Raw genomic sequence first — 22581 nt, 5'->3', positions numbered from 1 at the left:
ATTTTTTCATATTTTTGTATTGTATTTTTAACTTGAAAGTCATTATTGGTTAGCTTGCTCAAGTGGTATGGTATAAGTCGAAAAGAAATCTCTTTATTTCCAGCTTTTCCAATAAAAAGTAGTTGTGAAATACAGGGTTTTTGTATATTACAGTCACCAACTCTGAGTTTTACAGGACAACATACAGAGTGTATCTTCATACAGTGAGCATCATTGCCAGTACCTTGTGTCCCTTTTGGTATGGGTCGTCATACAAAGCATACCAACATGACTAATGTGTATGCTACATTATATACCTCACGCATAGAATCCTCTAATCTGGGGTGCGTTTTGGCGGCTGTAACTAATAATTGTTTCTGACGTCATAACCAAAACGGTAACCAAGCTCACAACTCGGTTATCGTTCCGTCTGAACAGCAGAACCAACGACCAACAACCGAAACAGTTTTGGGCTGGGGTCGCCAAAACGCACTCCTGATTGGTTAAAAATGGAATGGTAGCTATGCCCCTTTTTTCTATCAAGACGACGTCATAGTGACTATGCCTGGGGCATAGTCAATTGACTATGCCCGCTCTGAAAATAACGCAACTATGATATGTATAATGTACGACTAGCGTTCCATTTCATGGCGCAACCTTTCTTCGCAGACGACCTTTCACCGTATGGTCAGAGAATTGTTGTTTATAAGAATCTTCATGCCATTCGGTATATAAAAGAAATATTGACTGCTTAATAATCGGGTAACAGTTTAAATTATAGGCCCTTGGTGATGTCAAAACCATGGCTATGCCCTTGGCTTCGCTTCGGGCATATAGTCATGGTTTAATTCTAACTGTGCCCCTCATAGCAGTCAATATTTCCATACTATAGAATGTCTAGGTGGATGGAATCCTGCACCCAGCAAAATATTTAGGGCCCTCTGAAGTTTTTTGGCTCTAAATTTTTGATTGTTACATATTTTTATTTTCTGGTAACTTTTACCCAGAATGCAATGAGAATGCCCAACGTATCTTCAAGAGTGTCCTCCACCGTAAGGACCGCGCTGATTCCACACGGAACGCCCTCAACGTTCTAAATCGCTTCAAGTTTCTCTTCCATCTACCAATCACAATCGAGCGCAACATCAGAAAGGTAAGACATAACATGTTTGAGGCAATTTATGATACATGAAATAATGAGAGCCAAAGATATTCAATCATTTTAAAGTACACGCAAATTAAAACATGATTGACCCAAATCACTCGTCGTCGTAAAAAAGTCATAGTTGCGCCATTTTGTGTGGCAATGTCCCTGTACAGTGAAAGTTGACACATTGTAGCGCACACATTCTATTTGTTGCATCTCTGTGGAGACATCTTTTGTTCTTTCCTTTGTCCCAGAGACTTTGTACACAAAAATTGACCCCCACCCTTTAAAGGCGTGGACACTATTGGTAATTACTCAAAATAATTGGTAACAAGCAATGGAGAGCTGTTGATAGTATAAAACATTGTGAGAAACGGCTCCCTCTGAAGTAACGTTGTTTGTGAGGAATCCAGTAATTTCTCACTAAAATATTTGAACTGAATTCGAGACTGAATTTAAGCATCTGAAAGAACACAACTTGTGCGGCAAGGGTGTTTTTTCTTCCATTATTCTCTCGGAACATCAACGACCAATTGAGTTAAAATTCTCACAAAGGTTTGGTATTTTATGCATACATGTACGTTGAGATTCACCAAGTGAGAACACAGGTCTCAGACAATTACCAATAGTGTCCAGTGTCTTTAAAGACGGTGGACACTATTGGTGATTGTCAAAGATCAGTCTTCTCACTTCTCAACATATGCACAAAACAACAAACATGTGCACACTTTAGCTCAATTGGTCTTCGAAATTGCGAGATAATAATGAAAGAAAAAAACACCCTTGTCACACGAATTTGTGTGCTTTCAGATGCTTGATTTCGAGACCTCAAATTCTAAACTTGAGGTCTCAAAATCAAATTCGTGGAAAATTACTTCTTTCTCGAAAACTACATTACTTCAGGGGGAGCCGTTTCTCACAATGTTTATACTATCAATCTCTCCCCATTACTCGTTACCAAATGAGGTTTTATGATGATAATTATTTTGAGTAATTACCAATAGTGTCCACTGCCTTTAAAACTGAATTAATGTTATCAGTAATTTTACTCAGATTAATGATGTACATGTAGCTTGTATCCGCTTTAGATTTTAAAAAAATAATAATAAAAATGATTGCATATGTTTTGATGCGACTGCTCTTCCTTTGCTAGTTGTGTGTCAACTATAGAGGCAGAATTAAGTTTTAAAACTTTTGTGTAAAAAGTTAATGAAGTGTACATAAGCCACTTCAGAATGTCGGCTGCGCATGTCTGTTACTGCTGACAACACATTTTGTCTATCTTCCTGTAATCTTTTGACAATACCAGCGGGTATTGTCAAAAGGTTATGGGAGATAGACAAAATGCAATGTCAGCAGTAACAGACATGCGCAGCTGATATTCCGAAGTGGCTTATTGCATGAGGGTTGTAAAAGTTAATAAACCCATTGCATTATGATGTCCTGAACAAAGACGTTGACTTATCCATATCCCTGGCCTTATGGCGGTCAGGTTTGGTGTAGGGGTATCTGTCCTTCCCTTCCACCTCTGGAACCCAACAGGAGAACTATGTTTTCAGTCTCTACACGTACTTGACTGCGTCGGTTTTCCATGGAATAGTTATCTGTGGTATTTCCTCCCACATCTAAAACTGAAATTTCTTTATTGTCTTATCACCTTGTCCAGTTGCTGAACAGGCTTTGGAAAAGAATAGACCTTTATCATGGTGTGGCCATCTTGAATTTCTCCCATTCAAATCAATGTTTGATACCAAACTGAGGTTGGAAGAAGAAATAGTCTGGTTCCTTTTTACATTAATATTAGGATGAAGTGCTTTTGTTGAATACAAGGAACATGACCAAGATGGTGGCGGCATGATAAAGGTCAATTATCACCGATGTACATGGAGCTGTAGATGAAACCTCTGTAGTTTATTCGGTCATCACATTGTTGATCCCTTAAGCAGGTTTTCAGGTGGATAAACAATTTTGTTTTTTTTGTGTTTTTTTTTGGTGACAGGGTGACTATGAGGTGGTGATCAACGACTATGAAAGAGCAAGACAGCTCTTCTCAGAAACAGAAGTTTCCGTTTTTAAGAAAGGTAATATTGTTTAATGTTGTTTTCAACTTGGACCAAGTGACAAGGGGATCAGGTTGGCTTAGTGGCTTCTTTTCCTGCCTTTCACCTCTTTGGACCATGGTTCAAATATCATCAAGACCAAAGTCTTGCATAATATGACAGGGTTCTTAGTCCCTACATGTACCCGATTACATGTATGTCGGTTTGTGCTTATTTTGGGGGTAACGACTATAAAGAAGCAGCTCTTCTCAGAAAGAAGTTTTTAAGATAAGGTAATTTTTGTTATAGTGTTGGGTCTCAAGTTGGAGGAGTTACAAGGGGGATCGGGTTGGCTCGGTGGTTTCTTTCCATGCCTTTCACCCCTGTGGACCACGGTTCAAATATTACCAAATCTTGCATGAGGATTGGGTTTGTAGTCCTGATTGTGTGGGTTTCCCCTACTGGATGACTGGGGGGGAGGGAGGGGTTTCCTTCCACATCGAAACCTGAACAATTTGCCACTGTCTCTGGAATAAATCTTTCAACACATGAAAGACACTTCTGGATGCCCTCTTGTTTCAGAAGGGCTACCATTGATGGAGGTCTACCATTTATTGCTTCTGTGCCTCAGCGCCTTTGAGCGAACCTTTGATTTGCGAGTTTCATAAGTTCTATTTGATTGACTAATTGATTGATTGAAATGTAGCTGATGATTGTGTAGACCTGTGGACAAGTCGTTAAATGGTTTGTTGCGCTGATAGTCAGGTCGTGGTGGTGGCATAAGTAATGGTTCATCAGGTCTCTGCGATCGAATACTGCTCTCGCGAGATCACTACTCTCGTGCGAAGCTGCTGGCTGCTGACTTCTCCCTTATTAACTGCGAGAGCATTAGTCTGGCGGGGTCCAGCAGTCTCGCGCGAATACCTCCAGTGTCGCGGAGAGAGTCGGAACGCTATCACTGTGACAGACATTTACCGACTTGTCCACAAGTCTAATGATTGTAATGCTTTCTCATATGTTTGTTTCTACCAGTTTATGAAGAAGTTGAGAAGCGAATCGTTGAATTGAGAGTTCAGCTGAAAGAGAAACTCATGGAGTTACCTTCAACTCTGGATGAGCAGAAGAAACTTATTAGGTGAGAACTCGATGTTGACTGTAGGGAAATCAAGTGGTGTTTTTTTAAGAACCAAGAGTATTTTTTAAAGATTCAAGGATTGTTCATAATAGCTATTATGACAAAGGGTGGTTTAATTCTCAAAGAACCAAGTGTGTTTCTCAAAAGCACAGAGGGTGGTTCTTAAATGAACCAAGAGTGATTCTTAAAAGCACCAACAATGTTTTGTTTTTTTAATACTAAGAATGGTTCTTAAAAGCACCAAGAATAGGTCTTAAAAGCACCAATAAAGGTTCTGAACAGCACCAAGAATGGTTCTTAAAAGATCAGAGGGTGGATTCAAAATCACCATGGGTGGTCCTGAAAAGAACCAAGAGTTCTTAAATAAACCAAGGGTGGTTCTTGACAAAAAACAAGTGGGGTTCTTAAAAGAACTGATGGTGAGTACTGTCTAACTTTTTACAATTTGTTCTTGGTCAGGTATTTGGTTGAGCTAGAAGCGCCTGGGGATCCCGGCTGGGATTGCATTCGAAACCAGCAGCATTGGCTCCTTAAGTTATTACAGAAATGCAAAGATGACCATCTCCAATTGGGTAAGGTAGATCGCATTCACAGGAAGTTTGAAACCAGGCTTTAGGCTATCAGACTCCTCCTTTATTCAAGTTCCAAGGGCCCAATTTCTTAAAGCCGGTAAGCACAAAAATGTGCTTAGCATGAAATTTCGTCCTTGATAAAAACAGTATTACCAACCAAATTTACATTTGTTGCATACTGCTTGTTACTGGTATTCAGCTGTTGCTTGCTTATCCTGAAAATCACATGGAAATTTGGTTGGTAATCCTGTTTTCAACAAGGAAGAAAATTTCATGCTAAGCAAATTTTTGTGTTTACAGGCTTCATGAAATTGGGCCCTGATCTCGACGCTCCTGGGGTGACTTCAGTTTTTCCCCATGCTGGCCCTACTCTCTGGAACAGTCTTCAACTTGCCCACTATCAAGCCTCATCAGACAGTTGTTTCAAACAATCAATCTAATCAAAATTGTTTGTATAATATTTTATTATGCTTTGCATTTTGTTGAATGTCACGCTTTTATTATTAGGCGCTCTTCAAATGTCTTTATTTTTTTAAAACTATTATTACAAATGAAACGAATCCCATTGAAATGAAACAATTGTGTTTAATCTTCCAGACCAGCAGAATAATCCAGAACCAACGAGTATCACCCTCCGAGCTAAGAGCCATCACACCAGAAACAGATCAGGTTGGGCCCCTCTGTCTGATTTATAAAGCATCCACTGTTTGTAATAACATCACATAATACACATAAATACCATTCTATTTTTCCTGTGTCATGTTTGTCAAGATTCCCAAGTGATAGCATTCTGGATTGATGCAAACAATATTAAACATCTCAAACTTTTGGAGATGTGAATTGCTTTTAACTTACTTTCAGACCATTCTAGTCTTCCTCAAACTGAACTTAAAACCTTCTTGATTGATGCAAATATTAGTTCAAAAGTTCATTATAACAGTTAATTTGTCCTGGGCATTCAGTAGCCCTACCAGTTTGTGCATGATCTAATCAAGTCCACTGTTTGGAAAAAGAAAAATTACATGGAGATAACAGGTGTGAGTTGCCAGACAGAAAGGATGTATCTATTAATCCTATTTCTTTATTGGAGCATTCCCGTAAACGCAAGGTTCTTTAAATTGTCCCACTTGTTGAATGATTTTGAATAACTAACTTGTATGACTGCAAACATTTATCGGAAGAAACTTTTTTTTGCATTTTGGTTGTATATCATTTTGTGATTCACTACTGACTCTTCACCAATCTAACACATTGCATTTTTTTATTTGGAATGCCGAAAGTTTTGTCTTATTTTTCCTTTTGTTTATTTTGCTTCTTTTTGTTTTCTATTATGGTATGTTTCATTTGCATTTAGGCTCTTTCAGTCAAATGAAAAACATCACAACGGACCCTTCAGGTGAGAAAAAAACAACGTAGTGCGACTATCACACAGTAGATTTTTTGAATTTTCTTTATCAATACTTTCTAATGTACATCGTTCAATTGATTTTTATAATTTCGCTTTTGAAATGCTCTCTTTAATTTCTATTGTTTTTAAATGTTATAATCATTGGAGGTATACTTTTAAGTCAATAACAATAGTCAACAATAGTCAACAATGATAAGCTATTTAACAGACATTGTCCAACGTCTGTATTAAAAAATAAAATGCAACTGATAACTTAGAACGTATCCAAATATGTTTTAATATCGGGCCTAGAATTTCATCTTTTAGGGGGCAAGGCCATTTTTATTCTACCAAGGGCACTGCTATTTGGACATATTATAGTCTATGGAGAACGTTTGATGGGGCACCAAGGCAATGCAGGGCAACAGAGGCCATAACGTCCTTGGACTAGGGCCTAAAATATTGTATGTTTTTCACAGTCTAGAGTCCACTGTTTGCATTTTTTGTGCAGGTTAAGGGAAAACGTTGCTGTGTGAGTGCATTTTTCTGATGCCCTAATACCATCTGAAACACTATATCACACCATATGCATGGATTTTTATGTTTGAAATAGATGGTGCTAGCCCAACTCCATTGCAAGAGAGACTTTTGCCCGCTACCTCAGCATTACCCACTCTAGAATGATGTCGACACAAACACATTGAAACTAGATTACGTAGGCCTCTCCAGCAAATTTCTGCACTACCTGTGACAGGCATGTCAGGGAAGAATGCCAAGTAACGCGATGTATGCACACGCACAAGCAAAAGATCCTTTCTAATCTGCGTATATTAAGTGTAGATTTTGATGCTTCCATAAGTGGCGATTTTGTGCTTATATTATGCAGAGCCATGAAATAATAAGCAAATGACCTTGATTGCACCATAGACCTGAAAACTCCTGCATCTATAAATAGAGCACACACTCATTAAAACTGGTGTTATTCTCATAGCTCTGTGTTGCAGTCACTCTATGGACATTCTTGCAGCCAATTTCCCGAAACGCCAGCTTCAGTTTGGACAAGTAACTCGTCCTCACTTGGGATGGATTCAATGCGTCCTTTCGTTACAGAGCTTAACTCATCTGAAGCCCTAAGATTAATCCCAAGTTAGGAAGAGTTTGGTGAAATCGACCACTTTTCAGAAAATCCTATTCTCAACACTGTTAAAACACTGTGTGGATGTGTGTAAGTCCACACTGTGGATGTGTGTAAGTCCACACTGTGGATGTGTGTAAGTCCACATAGTTTTTAAAGTCCCTACATTATGTTGACATTATGTTTTCTCTTTTGTTCTCAGATCCACACTTAATATGTAGCGTAAAACACAAAGTTCCTCCCTTGCCTTGAAATTGCAGCTTTTTCACAACTTAAGTCAGACTTGCTAACCGAACATTTTACCCCAAAACACTGACTTTGCTAATTTTTTGGACTAATCCATTTTTTCAGAGGGGAAGGATAGTCCTCCTCAGCGTGTTCTTCTGTTGGAGGAGTTAGTAGATGTGTTACAACTCACCCTACCGGACTTGTGCAAGTTGGGTCTGTCCTACTTCTCTGCATCTATCGTTGCAGAGGTAAGCAAACAATAGAGGGCAGCATTTCGTACTAGGGAATGGCTGAAGGTGTTGTACAACCACGGAGTTATGTATAAGAACAAGAGGCCGACTGGTACAAATAATAGAAGCTTCATCACCAACCGAGTGCATTTGGATATCCACAACAACTCATTCTTTCCAAGGACCGTAGTAGAGTGGAATGCCCTTGACGACTCATTAGTGAATGCACCAAGCTTGAACAACTTCAAGCAACTGCTCCATTAAAGTCCCATACCCCGCCATGCCTGGCATCATACTCTCATCGAGTCAGTACAAGAGTTAAAGTGAAGGCATCAGGGTCCTCCCCCCCCCCCCCCGCCCTAATTTCATAACTATCTTTATGTATGATTTGTATAATTCTGGGTCCGACCCAAACCCATGTTTATACAAATCGTGCAAAGTGGGCTGGAGAGAGACTTGATCAAACGATGAGTACCTTCTATGAATATTGCATGTTGCTTATCTCCTCTTACAGGCCGGCGGTAAGGACATGAATATTGACAGAAACAAAGAAAAAAACTTCAGGGTGAGTTTAAAATTATGAACCTGTCAAATCATAGTTCGAAAAAAAGTGTTGAAGAATTAGTCTTTAATTTGTTGTTTTATTCTGAAGGATTCTGATAAATTCAGGAAGTTTTCTTTTATTTTTTTTTTTACTTTTGCAAGGTACCTGAAACCTTGAAAAACAACTCGATCGTGTCTCATAACGCAAGTCAATACAATGTATACAGGAAAATTCTTGACCTACTGAGGGCAGCACAACGTTGTACTACATTTATGAGCTTGAGAAATCTTGAGCATAGAATCTACCATGGGTACTACGTGTATTCAACGAATTCTTGGAGTGTTAATAGCAGAAATGATAGTCTTCCTACTTTGTGATTAAAGGCACTGGACACTTTTGGTAATAACTCAAAACAATTGTTGGCATAAAAACTTACTTGGTAACAAGCAACAGAGAGCTGTTGAGACCTCAGAAATAGATTTTGAGGTCCCGAAGTCAAGCATCTAAACGCACAAAACTTCGTGTGACAAGGGTGTTTTGTCTTCCATTATTATCTCCTTACTTCGGCGACCAATTGAGTTAAAGTTTTCACAGGTTTGTTATTTTTTGCATACGTTGAGATACACCAAGTGAGATGACTGTTCTATGACAATTACCAATAGCATCCAGTGTCTTTAAAAACAGTCCTCTAAAGCCTACACCATGTGTACATATAGGTCAGCCCGTGTACTCAATGACATATTCTTCCAAGGATTCCTTTCGAGATTTAACAATATACAAATCTTCCCATCAGATCACTATCACAACAACAACAACAACAACAACAACAACAACAACAGCAATAACAGGAGTAACACTTTTTCATTTCCCACAGCAAATGGTGACAGAGGTGACGGTGTTATTTGCAAACCTCGTTCGGGCAGCCTTCCTCCCAGACTCTCTGTGCAAACTGCGTAATGAAGACCGGGCTAAGTATGGATTTTGGTCGGACACCAGGCAGGAGGGTGCAGCAGGGGCGTGGCTTCCCCCTTGTGTACGCAGTGTCAGGTCAGTGTAGAAGATCTTGTCTGTATACTTTCACAGATTGCACAATGCTTTTCAAAGAATTCTTATGCGAGAGCAGCAGACAATATAATATTTTTCACTTTCTGTCGAGTCTTTGTTGTTAGAGTTAAAGGCAGTGGACACTATTGGTAATTACTCAAAATATTTGTTATCATAAAACCTTATTACGAGTAATGGGGAGAGGTTGATAGTATAAAATATTGTGAGAAACAGCTCCCTCTGAAGAGACGTAGTTTTCAAGAAGAAATTTTCCATGAATTTGATTTCGAGACCTCAGATTTAGAATTTGAGGTCTCGAAATCAAGCATCTGAAAGCACACAAATTCGTGTTACCATGGTACGACAAGGGTGTTTTTTTCTTTCATTAATATCTCACAACTTTGACGACTGATTGAGCTCAAATTTGCATTGTTTTGTTATTTTATGCATATGTTGAGATACACCAACTGTGAAGACTAGTCTTTGGCAATTACCAATGGTGTCCAGTTTCTTCAACATCTTTGACCGAGGTGTGATTTAAGGGATACAGCATTGAAGAATTTCTTTAATTTGGTCAAATTTTGTCAGATCCGTTTTGGGTTCAATGGCAGCATTAGATGTCCCCTCCTCTGCTTTGGATCATGTCCATTCCTTAGTAGCTGATCTTAGAGTCCACTGCATGGAGACGCTCTTCAAAGAAGCCAAGGAAGGTTAGTGTTAAAGGAACTTTTAATTGGACTCCCATAAATGGCCGACCGTGAAAACCATGCAGTTTTGAGGCATATTTCTGTAGATCATTGTATTCTACTTTTAAAACATCTCTCTACCCATATGCATTTTATAACAAACGGTTACAGAATGCTTTTCAAAGACCAATTTGACCGATCCAAGGCAACGTGTTTCTTTAAAGAGTATGTACTTTTTGTAGGACAAAAAACACAATGTCTCCAGATTTACACTAAACTTACACAGTTTGAAGATAATGATAGTAGAAAGCTTCCCTGGAAATATTACTTGCTGAAGTGCTGTAGTTTTTGAGAAGTGAGTGAAATAATGTCATGAAAGTAATTTTCGTCTCAGTAATCACGAGAACATTATTTTAGCATACGGTAAACCTGATTTTCATTACATTGTTTACTCGTTTCTCAAAACTTACAGCACCTCAGCATCTAATATTTTAAGGTACGTTTTCTACTATCATTATCTTAAAATCGGTGGACATTGTGACTTGTGTTAAAAAAAGTACCCAAATCCTTTCTTTCAAAACCCATGCCATGAAACTGAGATTAGTCTGGCTCACCATTGAGTGTAGCGAGTGAATGTTTTTGCTGTTAAATAATTTTGTAAAAAGGCTTGATCTGTTTGAATACCCCTATGACTATTTCCCACTCACACTTTGTCATGGTTTTGTTGTGCTATGAATGTTTTCCCTCAGATGAAGGCTACACTCTGCAGCACAAGCATCATCTTTAAACCCTCTTTTTTCCCCAGATACAAACGCTTCTTGTTTATTTGAATGTTTTTCTCTTTATTGTGCTTCATTTATAATGTTTGTTATACTCTGTGTGTATTCTTCATAGTGCCTTTTTCAATATATATAATTGATATACATGTAGTTGTACATTTTGTATGCATACTGTATAATTGATCTTTGATACTGATGCATTTCTAATTTTGTAAACCTTATTTGCAATTTGACACTTTTATTGCACTAACCAGAAATTAATGAATACTGTATGTACTTAGATTTTTCACAATGATTTGAATTCTGCATATCTCTCTTGGAAATGATAACACATATTTGTTGCCATCATTTTCAGCAAATAAGTTTTTCTATGTGGAGTTTTTCTATTTTGTTGTAATTATTATTTTTTTCCCGCAAAATTTTGCAAAATCAAAAGCTCCCCTAAAACAGTCATTCATCTGTAGAGACAAACTAGGGCATGAAAGTGAAATATGCTGCTGAAAATGAGCGGGAAAATCAATATGACTGAATTGAAATTGACAGATTTTGTTATTGTATATTTAGATATCCGAGGTCTTCATACCAGAGAGACTTGGGTTCTGCAGATGGATGATCATGGAGGAATCACATCATTGGTAAGACCCTCAATATAGAATGCTCAGTTCCGGCTGCCATTCAGTTAAACAATGGGTAGCTGGAAATGTGAGCTGTGGTACCATTCAGGTTCTAACTCCACTGGTGCTTTTGCCTTTTTAATATTGTTATTGTATAGTGTACTTTTTTTTCATCTGCTGTTTTATCTGTCTGTGGTTCACTTTCTATTTAGGCCTACTATTTCTCTGTTGTACTGTTTAGCTCCTTGTTAACATTGGTATTTTATATTGGTGTGTTTTTATGTAAACCCAAAAAAAAAAGCCAAAGGGATTTTTGCATGTAGGGAGAATATTGTCTTGTCTTAATCCATCTTGGGACGGCTGCGTGACAATTTTGGGACGGACTCGTTCTTAATTTACCCATGGTCCCTAAGCTCTGCCCCATTGCGTATTGACCAATCACAACCCATTGCACAACCAAAAGTCTGACACTATAAAGTCCGACATGCGTGAGCGTATGCTTGGCGGCGCAGCAGAGTTGTGCAGAATGGCATTGTTCTTGCTCACATGTTCGCCATGGGCGGAGTTTAACAGATAGGTGTACATGCATTAGACCACCGAGACTGCCTGGAAGCCAAAGGCAGATTGAATCTTATACTCCTAGATTGAAGAGTTCTTATCTTTTGCTTTTTAAACAGCCTGTTCTGTTTGAGAGCATGGTGGTAGACGTTGTTCAACATCTCCAAGAAGTGGTCAGCGTGGAAAAGGCAGGAGAACGAGATGTAAGAAATATAGCTAATAATCAAAATAACAGTAATCGTAATAATAATAATATAGGCTTACCTAATGAGGACCGCATCAACAGCCCCCTCTATTGATGTGTCGCTGTGCAATAAGCATCTCAAAGATGGTTATTGGCCCAATATACATGTTAATGCTCATTTATATTATTTGTGGTTATTGAATGAAAGTATTTTATCTCTGCGCAGATTTTCAGTGATTACGACGTGCAGCGGAAAACTGTGACACTGACGTCGGATATCTTGAAGGTGAGGCCGTGTCCGAAACGACGACTTCGGCTACAGCTACGTCTAGATCAGCGCGTCTACCAGTGTTGAAGAATAGGCAGACGCGCGCGATCTAGCCGTAGCTGTAGCCGAAGTCGTCGTTTCGGACACGGCCTTAGTGTATAAATCAATAAAGACATGATAAGAAGAGTTATAAAAAAGAACATGTAGAAAAATAATAATGATAGCAGAACTTTGTTTTGTATTTCTTCACATTTAGTCTTTGTCTTTTTTTTTACGCAAAGGTCCCGTTGAATCAACATGCTTAAAATAAAAAATCTGTAAAAAATTTGAGCACGACTGGTCATTGAATTTGCAAGAAATTCATGAAAGGAAAAACTGTTGGCCTTCAAGAAAGACTCTACTATGGTCGTTTCGACCATGGTAAGTCTTTCTTGTAGGCCATTAACTATTTTTTGCATTAATACTATAGGTCCCTTTGGTTGGTTAGCAGTTTGCAGCAGCTAATGCTATTTTCTCAAATGTTATTGTCTTGATTTTATTCTAGGCATTTGCTGGTTGTCTTGAGCAGCTGGCATTCATGGGGGAGACTGAAGCAGACACTCACAGACTCAGGTTAGTACAGAGTAGGAGTGTTGACTCATTGGATAGTTGCATTGTTTCCTTGGGTTGATTAACCCTTTAGTGACCATAGGGTCTACAAGTGGTTTGTACCAAAAATTATCGTAGCGGCCGCAAAAGGCGGCAAAGTTTGACCTCCTCCATTCTTATAAAGAGGTCAACATAGAGCTACCTAAGCACAACAAGCAGCTAAGCACAACAACAGTTTGCTTACCTTAATAAGGTTACCAGCCCAAATACCTAACCCAAGTGTACAATTTGTAACTGGTATCCTGCTCATTCCTGCTAAGCAAAATATTTTGTAAACATATTTTTTGCTAAAGGGCACCACAGCAAAAGCACAGGGCACCACATAAATTGATGTGGGTACCTTGGATTAATTCAAGGCCTGATTTCTTGATGAGTTGACTTTTAAAAACTTTTTTTTATCTGTTTACTTGTAGATTATCCGAGGCACAGATGAGAATACCTGTGTCTTTGTTCCAGTCGGCCGAGGATAGCCTGCCCTCTATGGTATGTCAATATATCTAACTCTTCACATAGACTGGTCCCCTGTATGTACTCGCAAGGATATACATACATGTAGACAGGCAGTGGTCTTACGCGCCCAATGATTACTAATAATAATAATAATAATAAGACTTGTAATGCGCTTGTATCCACTCTATGAGCAATAACCTTTCCATATCTGTGTTTTGATGGTCTGAGGTGATATTTGTCAGCTGCACTTTCGGTTGTCTGCATGCAGATACATAATGCGTTTATTTATAGTACATGTACATGTACTATGTAATGTTGTTTAATATGTATACATGTACGTAGGATTTGACTGCAAATCTTCATGTGAAATAGATATAAGGTCAAAGTTAAATTGTACAAGTTCGGACGTCTGTCTTCTCAGGCAAAAATTCACAAGCTCTGAGTTTATTACAGTGTTTTGTTCCCCCTTTTATAGGAGTGAAGGTGTCTGCTTTTCAATTTTTAGCTGTTTCGTAGCCAAGCGCAGCGAAACAGCTCTTGTTTTTGTTAAAGTTTTTTTAGCTGTTTCGCAGCGAAGCGCAGTGAAACAGCTCTTGTTTTTGTTAAAAAAATTTTTATTATTGTTTTGTTTTTTTTGTTTTTTTTATTTGTCTGATTCAGTACTCGCAATTTTTGGCATAGTTCCCAAAGAGCAATTGCAATGAAACTTTCAGGGATTGAAGGCTATGGAGCAATAATGATCCTAAAGCAAGGATGTCATGATGACGTCATCACTGGTCACGTGACGTCATCCTAAAGGTGTTTTATGTTACATGTTTGAAAATCTATATCAAATCAGCCAAACGTGACCGTAGGTTTCTGTTTGCGGGATGTGGTAGGGATAAATTAGGTCTTCATTTTGTTTCGTGTGCGTGACCTCACATGACCTCTACTTTCGGTTGAAACGGGCAAAAAACGGAAGTGCCCTGTAACTGAAAAGTGGTAAAAGTTATGAAGTTGCTTTCCAAGGACGTAAGTGTCTAGCAAGGGTGGGCAGTTCAAAAAAAATATTGATGACGTCACAAATTGCAACAGCGCCCTCTAGCGGCAGGTTAAAAACTCGTCAAAATGGACTTTTTGAAGATGTGTGTGGTGAAGTTTTTTGTAATCACTTCAAATTTTACACACACGTTAACTGTCAGGCAGCCATCATATGTGTGAAGTTTCAGATCAATGACGTCATCGGGGGTCACGTGACGCGGCCTTAAAGGTGCACTTTTTGAACTAATATAACTCCCTAAGTGATTATGCGATCATGTTGAAACTTAATAAGTTGTTGGATATTGACAAGTTCCTTTGAAATGTGAAATGACGTCATGATGACGTCATCAAATGATTTTTTATGATTTTTTCCATTTTTGCACCTTTAAGTCATAAAATGCTATCCGAACATGGTATAATCCAAATTATTTTTTTAATAGGCTGGATTGGTCATAACTACTTTAATGCAAAGAGAATTTCAAATTAAGTGGACACAAATTTAAAATTTTCTTAACGAAACAGCTCTGCATTTGTGCACAAATGCAATTATGTCTAGTTTATTATTGTTTTTGTTTTTTTATTTGTCTGATTCAGTACTCGCAATTTTTTGCATAGTTCCCAAAGAGCAATTGCAATGAAACTTTCAGGGATTGAAGGTTATGGTGCAATAATGATCCTTAACCAAGGATGTCATGATGACGTCATCACTGGTCATGTGACGTCATCCTAAAGGTGTTTTATGTTAAATGTTTGAAATCTATATCAAATCAGCCAAACGGGACCGTAGGTTTCTGTTTGCGGGATGTGGTAGGGATAAATTAGGTGTTCATATTGTTTCGTGTGCGTGACCTCACATGACCTCTACTTCCGGTTGAAACGGGCAAAAAACGGAAGTGTCCTGTAACTCAAAAGTGGTAAAAGTTATGAAGTTGCTTTCCAAGGACGTTAGTGTCTAGCAAGGGTGGGCAGTTCAAAAAAAGTTTTGATGACGTCACAAATTGCAATAGCGCCCTCTAGCGGCAGGTTGAAAACTTGTCAAAATGGACTTTTTGAAGATGTCTGTGGTGAAGTTTTTTGTAATCACTTCAAATTTTACACTAACGTTAACTGTCAGGCAGCCATCATGTGTGAAGTTTCAGATCAATGACGTCATCGGGGGTCACGTGACGCGGCCTTAAAGGTGCACTTTTTGAACTTATATTACTCCCTAAGTGATTATGCGATCATGTTGAAACTTAGTAAGTTGTTGGATATTGACAAGTTCTTTTGAAATGTGAAATGACGTCATGATGACGTCATCACATGATTTTTTTATGATTTTCTTTCCATGTTTGCACCTTTAAGTCATAAAATGCTATCCGAACATGGTATAATCCAAATTATTTTTTTAAATAGGCTGGATTGGTCATAACTACTTTAATACAAAGAGAATTTCAAATGAAGTGGAATTTTTTTTTTAATTTTCTTAACGAAACAGCTCTGCATTTGTGCACAAATGCAATTATGTCTAGTTTTATATATTTTTTTTTGCTGCATATTGTAGCTGATATTTGTTGACATTTTGATTGTGTGTATTTTGATGAAATTTGGATAGTATGTATTTTCATGACATTTTGATTGTATTGATTGTATGTATTTTGATGACACTTTTATTGTATGTATTTTGATGAAATTTTGATTGTATGTATTTTGATAATTTAAATTTATTTTTAGTTTTCATTGTTTATTTTTTTTTACTGGAATTGTGTTTTTATATTATGCGCTCTCAAACAGGCTGGTCCTGAAGAAAGCGCAATATAAGTTCAATAAATTATTATTATCGTGATTATTTTACAGGAGCAATGTCTGGTGATTGTTTTGAGTAACTGCAACCATGTATCTCAGTTTGTAATCCCCAACCTAGTGGAGCAGTTCAAGAAGCAAGGCTACCCATGCATGCTGGAGATGGAAAGGGTGAGTGAACAGGAGTTTCCCTTAAATTTTGTTTTCACCCGCCCGGCGGAAGAGTCAACATAAATTTTTGATCACCTGCCAGTTTTTTCATTATCCCACAGTAAATAATGCACACAATTTTCGAACCCCCAAAAATAAAATATATATAAATAAATGAAGTTGGGGAACGATCTTATCCTCTAATGTCTGCCATTATTTACTTTCGGTAAACAGTATTGTCCAAGTCCCACACTTTGTGTATCACAACTTATATATAAAACAACAAACCTGTGAAAATTTAGGCTCAATCGGTCATCGGAGTCGGGAGAAAATAACCGGAAAACCCACTCTTGTTTCCGCGCGTTTCGCCGTGTCATAACATGTGTTTAAAATAAATCCGCAATTCTCGCTAACGAGAATTTATACTGTTTTACCGTTTTCTCAAAAAGTAAAGCATTTCATAGACTAATATTTCAAGAGAAGTCTTTCACCATTACCTTCTGTAAACCCTGTAAATTATTTGTAAATCTGTGAACTTTTTTTGTATTTTCTGTACCGAAAGGGCCCAATGGCTTTTAAAATAGTTTTTTCATCAACAGCCATTTTCAAGATTTATGATTTGAAAATTTGTTTTCTTTTACGATCGGGCGAGTGCTAATTTCGAACCCTGGTGGTTTTGAGACATTACTCATGACACCTTGCCTTCCATGGGCAACGTGCCCTATTGATACCTCCCATCACGAAGTCCTGGTAACTAACTCACTACCTAAATGTCCATTACTATGATTCGATTCAATTCAATTCAATTCAATTCAATAAACGTTTATTCCATACTCTTGTAGAAAGAAAAAAATTGTGAGAATTAAACAGTACATTCTATATGTGCTAATTAGCTGTTGTGATTATCTCTATGGAAACAGAACGCCCAAGAAGCTTACATTGAACTTGATGAGAAGATCTTTGAGGCGTACTGTGAGCAGAAGACGGATCCACTAGTAGGAGCCTTAGAGCCTGGTCTGTATGCTGGACACTTTGACTGGAGTGATTGTCCAACGCCAAAAGGTATCATGATACATATTAACGGATTTCATGTGCTACATCTCTACACCATCACAAAATAAGCCTTTGTCTTATTATGCGGCAGGGAAGTTTATAACGAGTAGTTGTTCTTGAGAACACGTCTTGCTAATTATTCTACTGCTGCGGAGTAGATTTTGGATTCGAGAGGCTACTTTGTTAAGAACTGCGTTTTATTATTTGGTCATTCTTCTTGAAAGCACTTTTCGCCTAATGTGGTCATTTATTGCCAAGACTGCAAATCAGTTCAAATCCATGCTGAAAACCCATGTATTCAAGTATTAATCAATTGTTTCTGCTGCTGTTTGTGTTTATGTTTCAATTTGTTAGATTTGTTGATTTGTATTGATTTTTCTTGTTAAGTGCTTCAAAACTATTTATTTAGTGTGAAGCGCTATATAAAAGCTGTGTGTTATTATTAATATTGGTTTTTGAAGGAAAATCAACTAAAACTGAAGGATTCTGATTGATTTTTTAATCTGCCCTGATCCAGTTGTCCGCCCCTACATCAAGGAGGCCGTCATGGCCGCCGTGGGCATCCACGCCGAAGTGCACGCCATCGCTCCCGCCTTCATGCCCCGCGTGATGGCCAGAGTCCTGGAGGCAATCGCAGATGAGATGGCTCGTCTGATGGGATGCATCACGGAGTTCAGTCAGACTGGTGCCATTCACGCTAGGCTAGAACTGGCTACCATGGAACATGCATTGACCGCGTATAGGAACGCTGGGACCAGGTAAGTTATCTTTATTTAAACAGCTGCTTGAGCGACAAAAACATTTACAGGAATGCTATTTAAACTGGTTTATAATGTGTTCACTTATTATTTAAATGTAATTTTGATATTTGTACACTCCAGAGTTTTTAATTATTATCAAATAAACAATTAATTTGGCTCAGCCTCTAGTTTTGATTAACTGGAAACACTTCTGCTGTTGATGGCATGTGTCAAAATGACAATACTTTTACATCATTTATGGGATTTTGCATTATTATACCTCCATATTGCTACAAAGCCTTTTTACAAAACGTGTGGTCCCACATATGACATAACATGAGTAATGACATAAAAGGGCTTTTCACAATTATTTCTGAACCCAGCATTTACAAAATGCCAAGCTGAATGCTAACTTACTAAATGCACAGTGCTTTAGAACCGGACATTGGAAAATAACAACTTAGTTTCTTTTTTTTTAAATTGTTTTAATTTTGTCTGGCTTCTTTTCTTCTTATTTCAGTGATTCTTTTAAAGAGGCGTTAGATGGTGTACCAGAGTTGTCAAGTGCAGAACTGAAAAGGTAAATAAAAAAACAAATCCATTCTGCAGATTTTGCTCTCTCTCTATATATTTTACAAGTGTAAATATTGTCATCATTCACGTCTCTGTATAAATTTTTGCTTCTATATTCTTTTTTTTTAGGCCGACACTTTCTTTTTCGAATCTCTCTGTCAATTTGCTTACTTTAACAGCCGACTACATGTACATGTATATGTTTAAATTTGTATATGTGAGTGACTTTATATAAGCTAACAGGGAACTCTTTTCTGCTTTGCTTTGTATTTGTATATAACTGTTTCTCTGTTATCCATTTTTCTTACTTGATCCTCCTTTATTCCTGTGATATCTTAAGATATCAAAATATTGAGTTGCTACAATTATTTGCATTTTCCTTGCTTTTCCTCTTTCTATTTGTAAAAAAAATTAAAATTGATTTTAATCATATTTTGATCAAAATGTCTTTTCTGTAGCATGTGTTTCTTTGTTTTGGTTTTGTATTTCTTTTATATGTATGATGACAAATAATTAATTGTTGAAATATGTGATCATCCACCACCAATGGGCTGTAAAGTTGACACTTTCACTGTTATGGGATTAATGCATTTTTTGAGAGAGTGTGTAATCAGCTTCAAAATGATACCATCCACATTTAAATCAGATATTTCTTGACAAAGTTATGATTTCTCAAAGCCACATATTTTTGTATTCAGATTTCTCAAAGTTTTCTTGAAAACCCAAACAATTTAATAGGCTCTGCAATGTGCAAGTGTGACTTTACAGCCTATTGGTGGTGGATGGTCACATATTATAAGAAAGAGTTGACTATTATTAGAACATACTAAAAGGTTCTTGAGCCTGTTAAGGGCACCAAGGGGAAGTAATGACCTTTAGAAATGTGTCCTTTAGAAATGTAATAGAGTAGACTTATAAAGCATAACCTAGGCCTACCATATAGCAACTGTCAATCTATATGAATGTGTGAGTGTATGACTTGGTCTAATTTATGGATTCTCAGCATGAAATTTATATGAGTAGTTATGGAAGTTTTCATGGATAGTATAAAACAGTTGTTCTGATGTTCAACCCAATGCTGGAAGCCAAACTTGTTTTTCACAAAGTGTTTTGACATCATGCTTTCCCTGTATCATAGCCCAAGCGGTATGACTTGTGCACCTCTGTGCAAGCCACTGCAATGTTGGGGCACCTCATGTGATTTGGTCCTCGATAAGGGCCATGATGGTGCCCCCCCCCCCCAATAACTTGTTGGGCAAAGCAGTCTAGCACACCCAATAGACCGATCCATTAGGCTCCGCCCACAAGGCACGTGTGTGCAAGAACACGTGAGCCTCTCCAATGCCTTTCTGCACAACTCTGCCGCGCGCGCCAAGCATACGCGCACCCATGTCGGACTTGATTTATCGGACCTTCGTTGCATTCTGATTGGTCAATATGCAATGGGGTGGAGCTTAATGGATCGGTCTATTGTGGTAGCTGATTCATTTTTCCCAATGTGGGTTCGAATCTCAGTCCTGACACTTGAGCAATATACCTAACTATAATTGCTTCTTGCCGTTATGTCCTAATGGTTGGATGCTGCCGAGTATAAAAGTAGTAGTGTAGGAGTAGAGGTAATGTGCCTTCATTGTGTGGTTGGAATCTTATGAATTCTTTAGGGTGGCTCTATATTATGTTTAGGTATGGGAACATACATTAGGGGGATACCCTCTGCCCCAATATACGAGCATGGTATGTGTGTTTTTTTGTATAGGATTTACATGATTAAAACATTAGGGTTATAAACATGTTAGACTTTGAGGAACTTTTATTTAGGGTTCGCTGTTATGATTTTGGTCATTGTGTTTAGGGGAATAGCTTGATGTCTAAATAACTACTTCTTATTTATTAAAGACAACATTTATCTATGCTAAGATTATCATTGTCAATCTTTTTTTTTTCTTAGATTGTTGGAGGATCTTCAAGTTGTCTTCCAGAACGAGATGAGGTTTCAGCTTTCTTGTTTCACCACAGATTCTTCTGATTCCAACTCATTCTACTAAAAGAAGTCACCTCCTTGCGGACTGGACACTCTTTCTTTCATTCAACTCATTTTTATTTAAAAAACAAATCTTGTAAGAAATTGAGTACATTATTTGAAACTACTTACATGTAGAACGAATGTTATTTTTGTACAAATACATATAAGGAAATTATTTCTAGCATAAAAATTATTAACATATGTAGAGGTCAGCTCTAAGAAATACAATTAAGACAAATCTGTTTAAACAATTGTCAGTGTACATCTAACCTTGTTCCCAGATGTGTATAATCTTGCCGTGCCCTTTCCCCCCAGATTGCCCTGCTGGATCATGACCCTGGAAACTTTGAAATATCCAAATATATTGGATATTTTATTTAGTCCCATTGTTGACCCATTCTGTGTTAGAGACAGATTTGCAAAGTGCATCATCAAAACACTCATTAAGTCGCTGAGCAACTGATCCCCTGTCATTCTTCTGGATCTTGTGATAATGTCTAACTGTATGAAGTTTAGGGTGACCGTGTACAAAAATTGAGTCATTTGAAGTGGATTGCGCAAGTATTTCGGCTCCTGCCTGGGGCTCTATGTGGATTGGGTTTTCAGTCCCTACTTGACTGCATCGGTTCTCCCTGGAATAATTCTCTGGGTTTTCCTCCCACAACTTAAACTGAAACTACCTTCCTTGTCTTCTATTCGTTGGTTTCTTGGCTTGGATTGGAATTCTTGGCTTCAGAACCAGAATGCATAATAATACTCAGTTCTTATAAAGCGTGATCACACCCCAAGATGTGTAGCAAATCTCAAACTTTTCCTGCAAGGTATGTGAAGCTAGGATTAATACAAAATAGCTAAATAAAGTCAATAACTATAATTAGATTTTAAAAAAAATTCTAATTTTGATTAAGTTTTGAGTTTGTTCCTTAAAACCATTATACACTTTCGGTATATAAAAAAAAAAAAAAAAATCACAGATTTACAAATAATTTACAGGGTTTACAGAAGGTAATGGTAAAGACTTATCTTGAAATGTTATTTCATGAAATGCTTTACTTTTTGAGAAAACATTTAAACACGTGACCGATTGAGCCTAAATTTTCACAGGTTTGTTAGTTTTTAAGTTGTGGTACACGAAGTAATAGCCTTGGACAATATTGTTTACCGAAAGTGTCCAACGGCTTTAATCAATACCGCACAGTTAGATGTGTAGGTGGATTTATTTCATGTTTGTGTGAGCACTACATTCTTGCTAGTTTGCAGACTGTTAGTTTTGCTTCACTCATCAACTTGAATGTATATCACTTCACTCAGTGAAATAGAGAGGGAAAAATTATTACTATATAGTATGGTGCAGAAACTACTGCTACTGTTACTTTTATATGCTAAGCAAAATTTGCTAGGTAACCAGTTGTTTTATAAACATGAACAATGAATGTCATGCCAAAAATTAGGCATTTCTTTTCTGGTGGTTTACAGTTGAGCTTTTTTTCTAAAGATACGTCTTTTGCAAGATGCAGGAAGTTTTTTGGGTTTTTTCACAGAGAAGGTTGATATGTTTTAAGCTATAAGAAATGCATGAAATGGACAATATATAATTTATATTAGAGCAAATT

At 37.6% G+C, this 22581-nt stretch overlaps 1 protein-coding gene across 1 annotated transcript in view; it reads left to right on the top strand.

The window, feature by feature from the left end:
- LOC117289485 (exocyst complex component 2-like) overlaps positions 1-21968 on the top strand; it is a 34173-nt gene extending 12205 nt beyond the window's left edge. The window contains exons 9-28 of the mRNA XM_033770623.1: positions 987-1132; positions 3126-3207; positions 4198-4300; positions 4760-4872; positions 5470-5541; positions 6227-6268; positions 7746-7870; positions 8367-8417; positions 9271-9443; positions 10029-10150; positions 11470-11540; positions 12197-12280; positions 12488-12547; positions 13074-13141; positions 13591-13660; positions 16484-16600; positions 17500-17641; positions 18150-18390; positions 18893-18952; positions 20894-21968. Of these exons, the coding sequence (XP_033626514.1) occupies positions 987-1132; positions 3126-3207; positions 4198-4300; positions 4760-4872; positions 5470-5541; positions 6227-6268; positions 7746-7870; positions 8367-8417; positions 9271-9443; positions 10029-10150; positions 11470-11540; positions 12197-12280; positions 12488-12547; positions 13074-13141; positions 13591-13660; positions 16484-16600; positions 17500-17641; positions 18150-18390; positions 18893-18952; positions 20894-20990 (2039 nt within the window). The 3' untranslated portion in view covers positions 20991-21968. The remainder of the gene's footprint in view (positions 1-986; positions 1133-3125; positions 3208-4197; positions 4301-4759; positions 4873-5469; positions 5542-6226; positions 6269-7745; positions 7871-8366; positions 8418-9270; positions 9444-10028; positions 10151-11469; positions 11541-12196; positions 12281-12487; positions 12548-13073; positions 13142-13590; positions 13661-16483; positions 16601-17499; positions 17642-18149; positions 18391-18892; positions 18953-20893) is intronic.
- Positions 21969-22581: the final 613 nt, after the last annotated feature.

The sequence above is a fragment of the Asterias rubens genome, chromosome 4 (genome assembly GCF_902459465.1).
Source record: "Asterias rubens chromosome 4, eAstRub1.3, whole genome shotgun sequence".
Taxonomy (NCBI): Eukaryota; Metazoa; Echinodermata; class Asteroidea; order Forcipulatida; family Asteriidae; genus Asterias; species Asterias rubens.
This window is presented reverse-complemented; position numbering and strand designations above follow the sequence as displayed.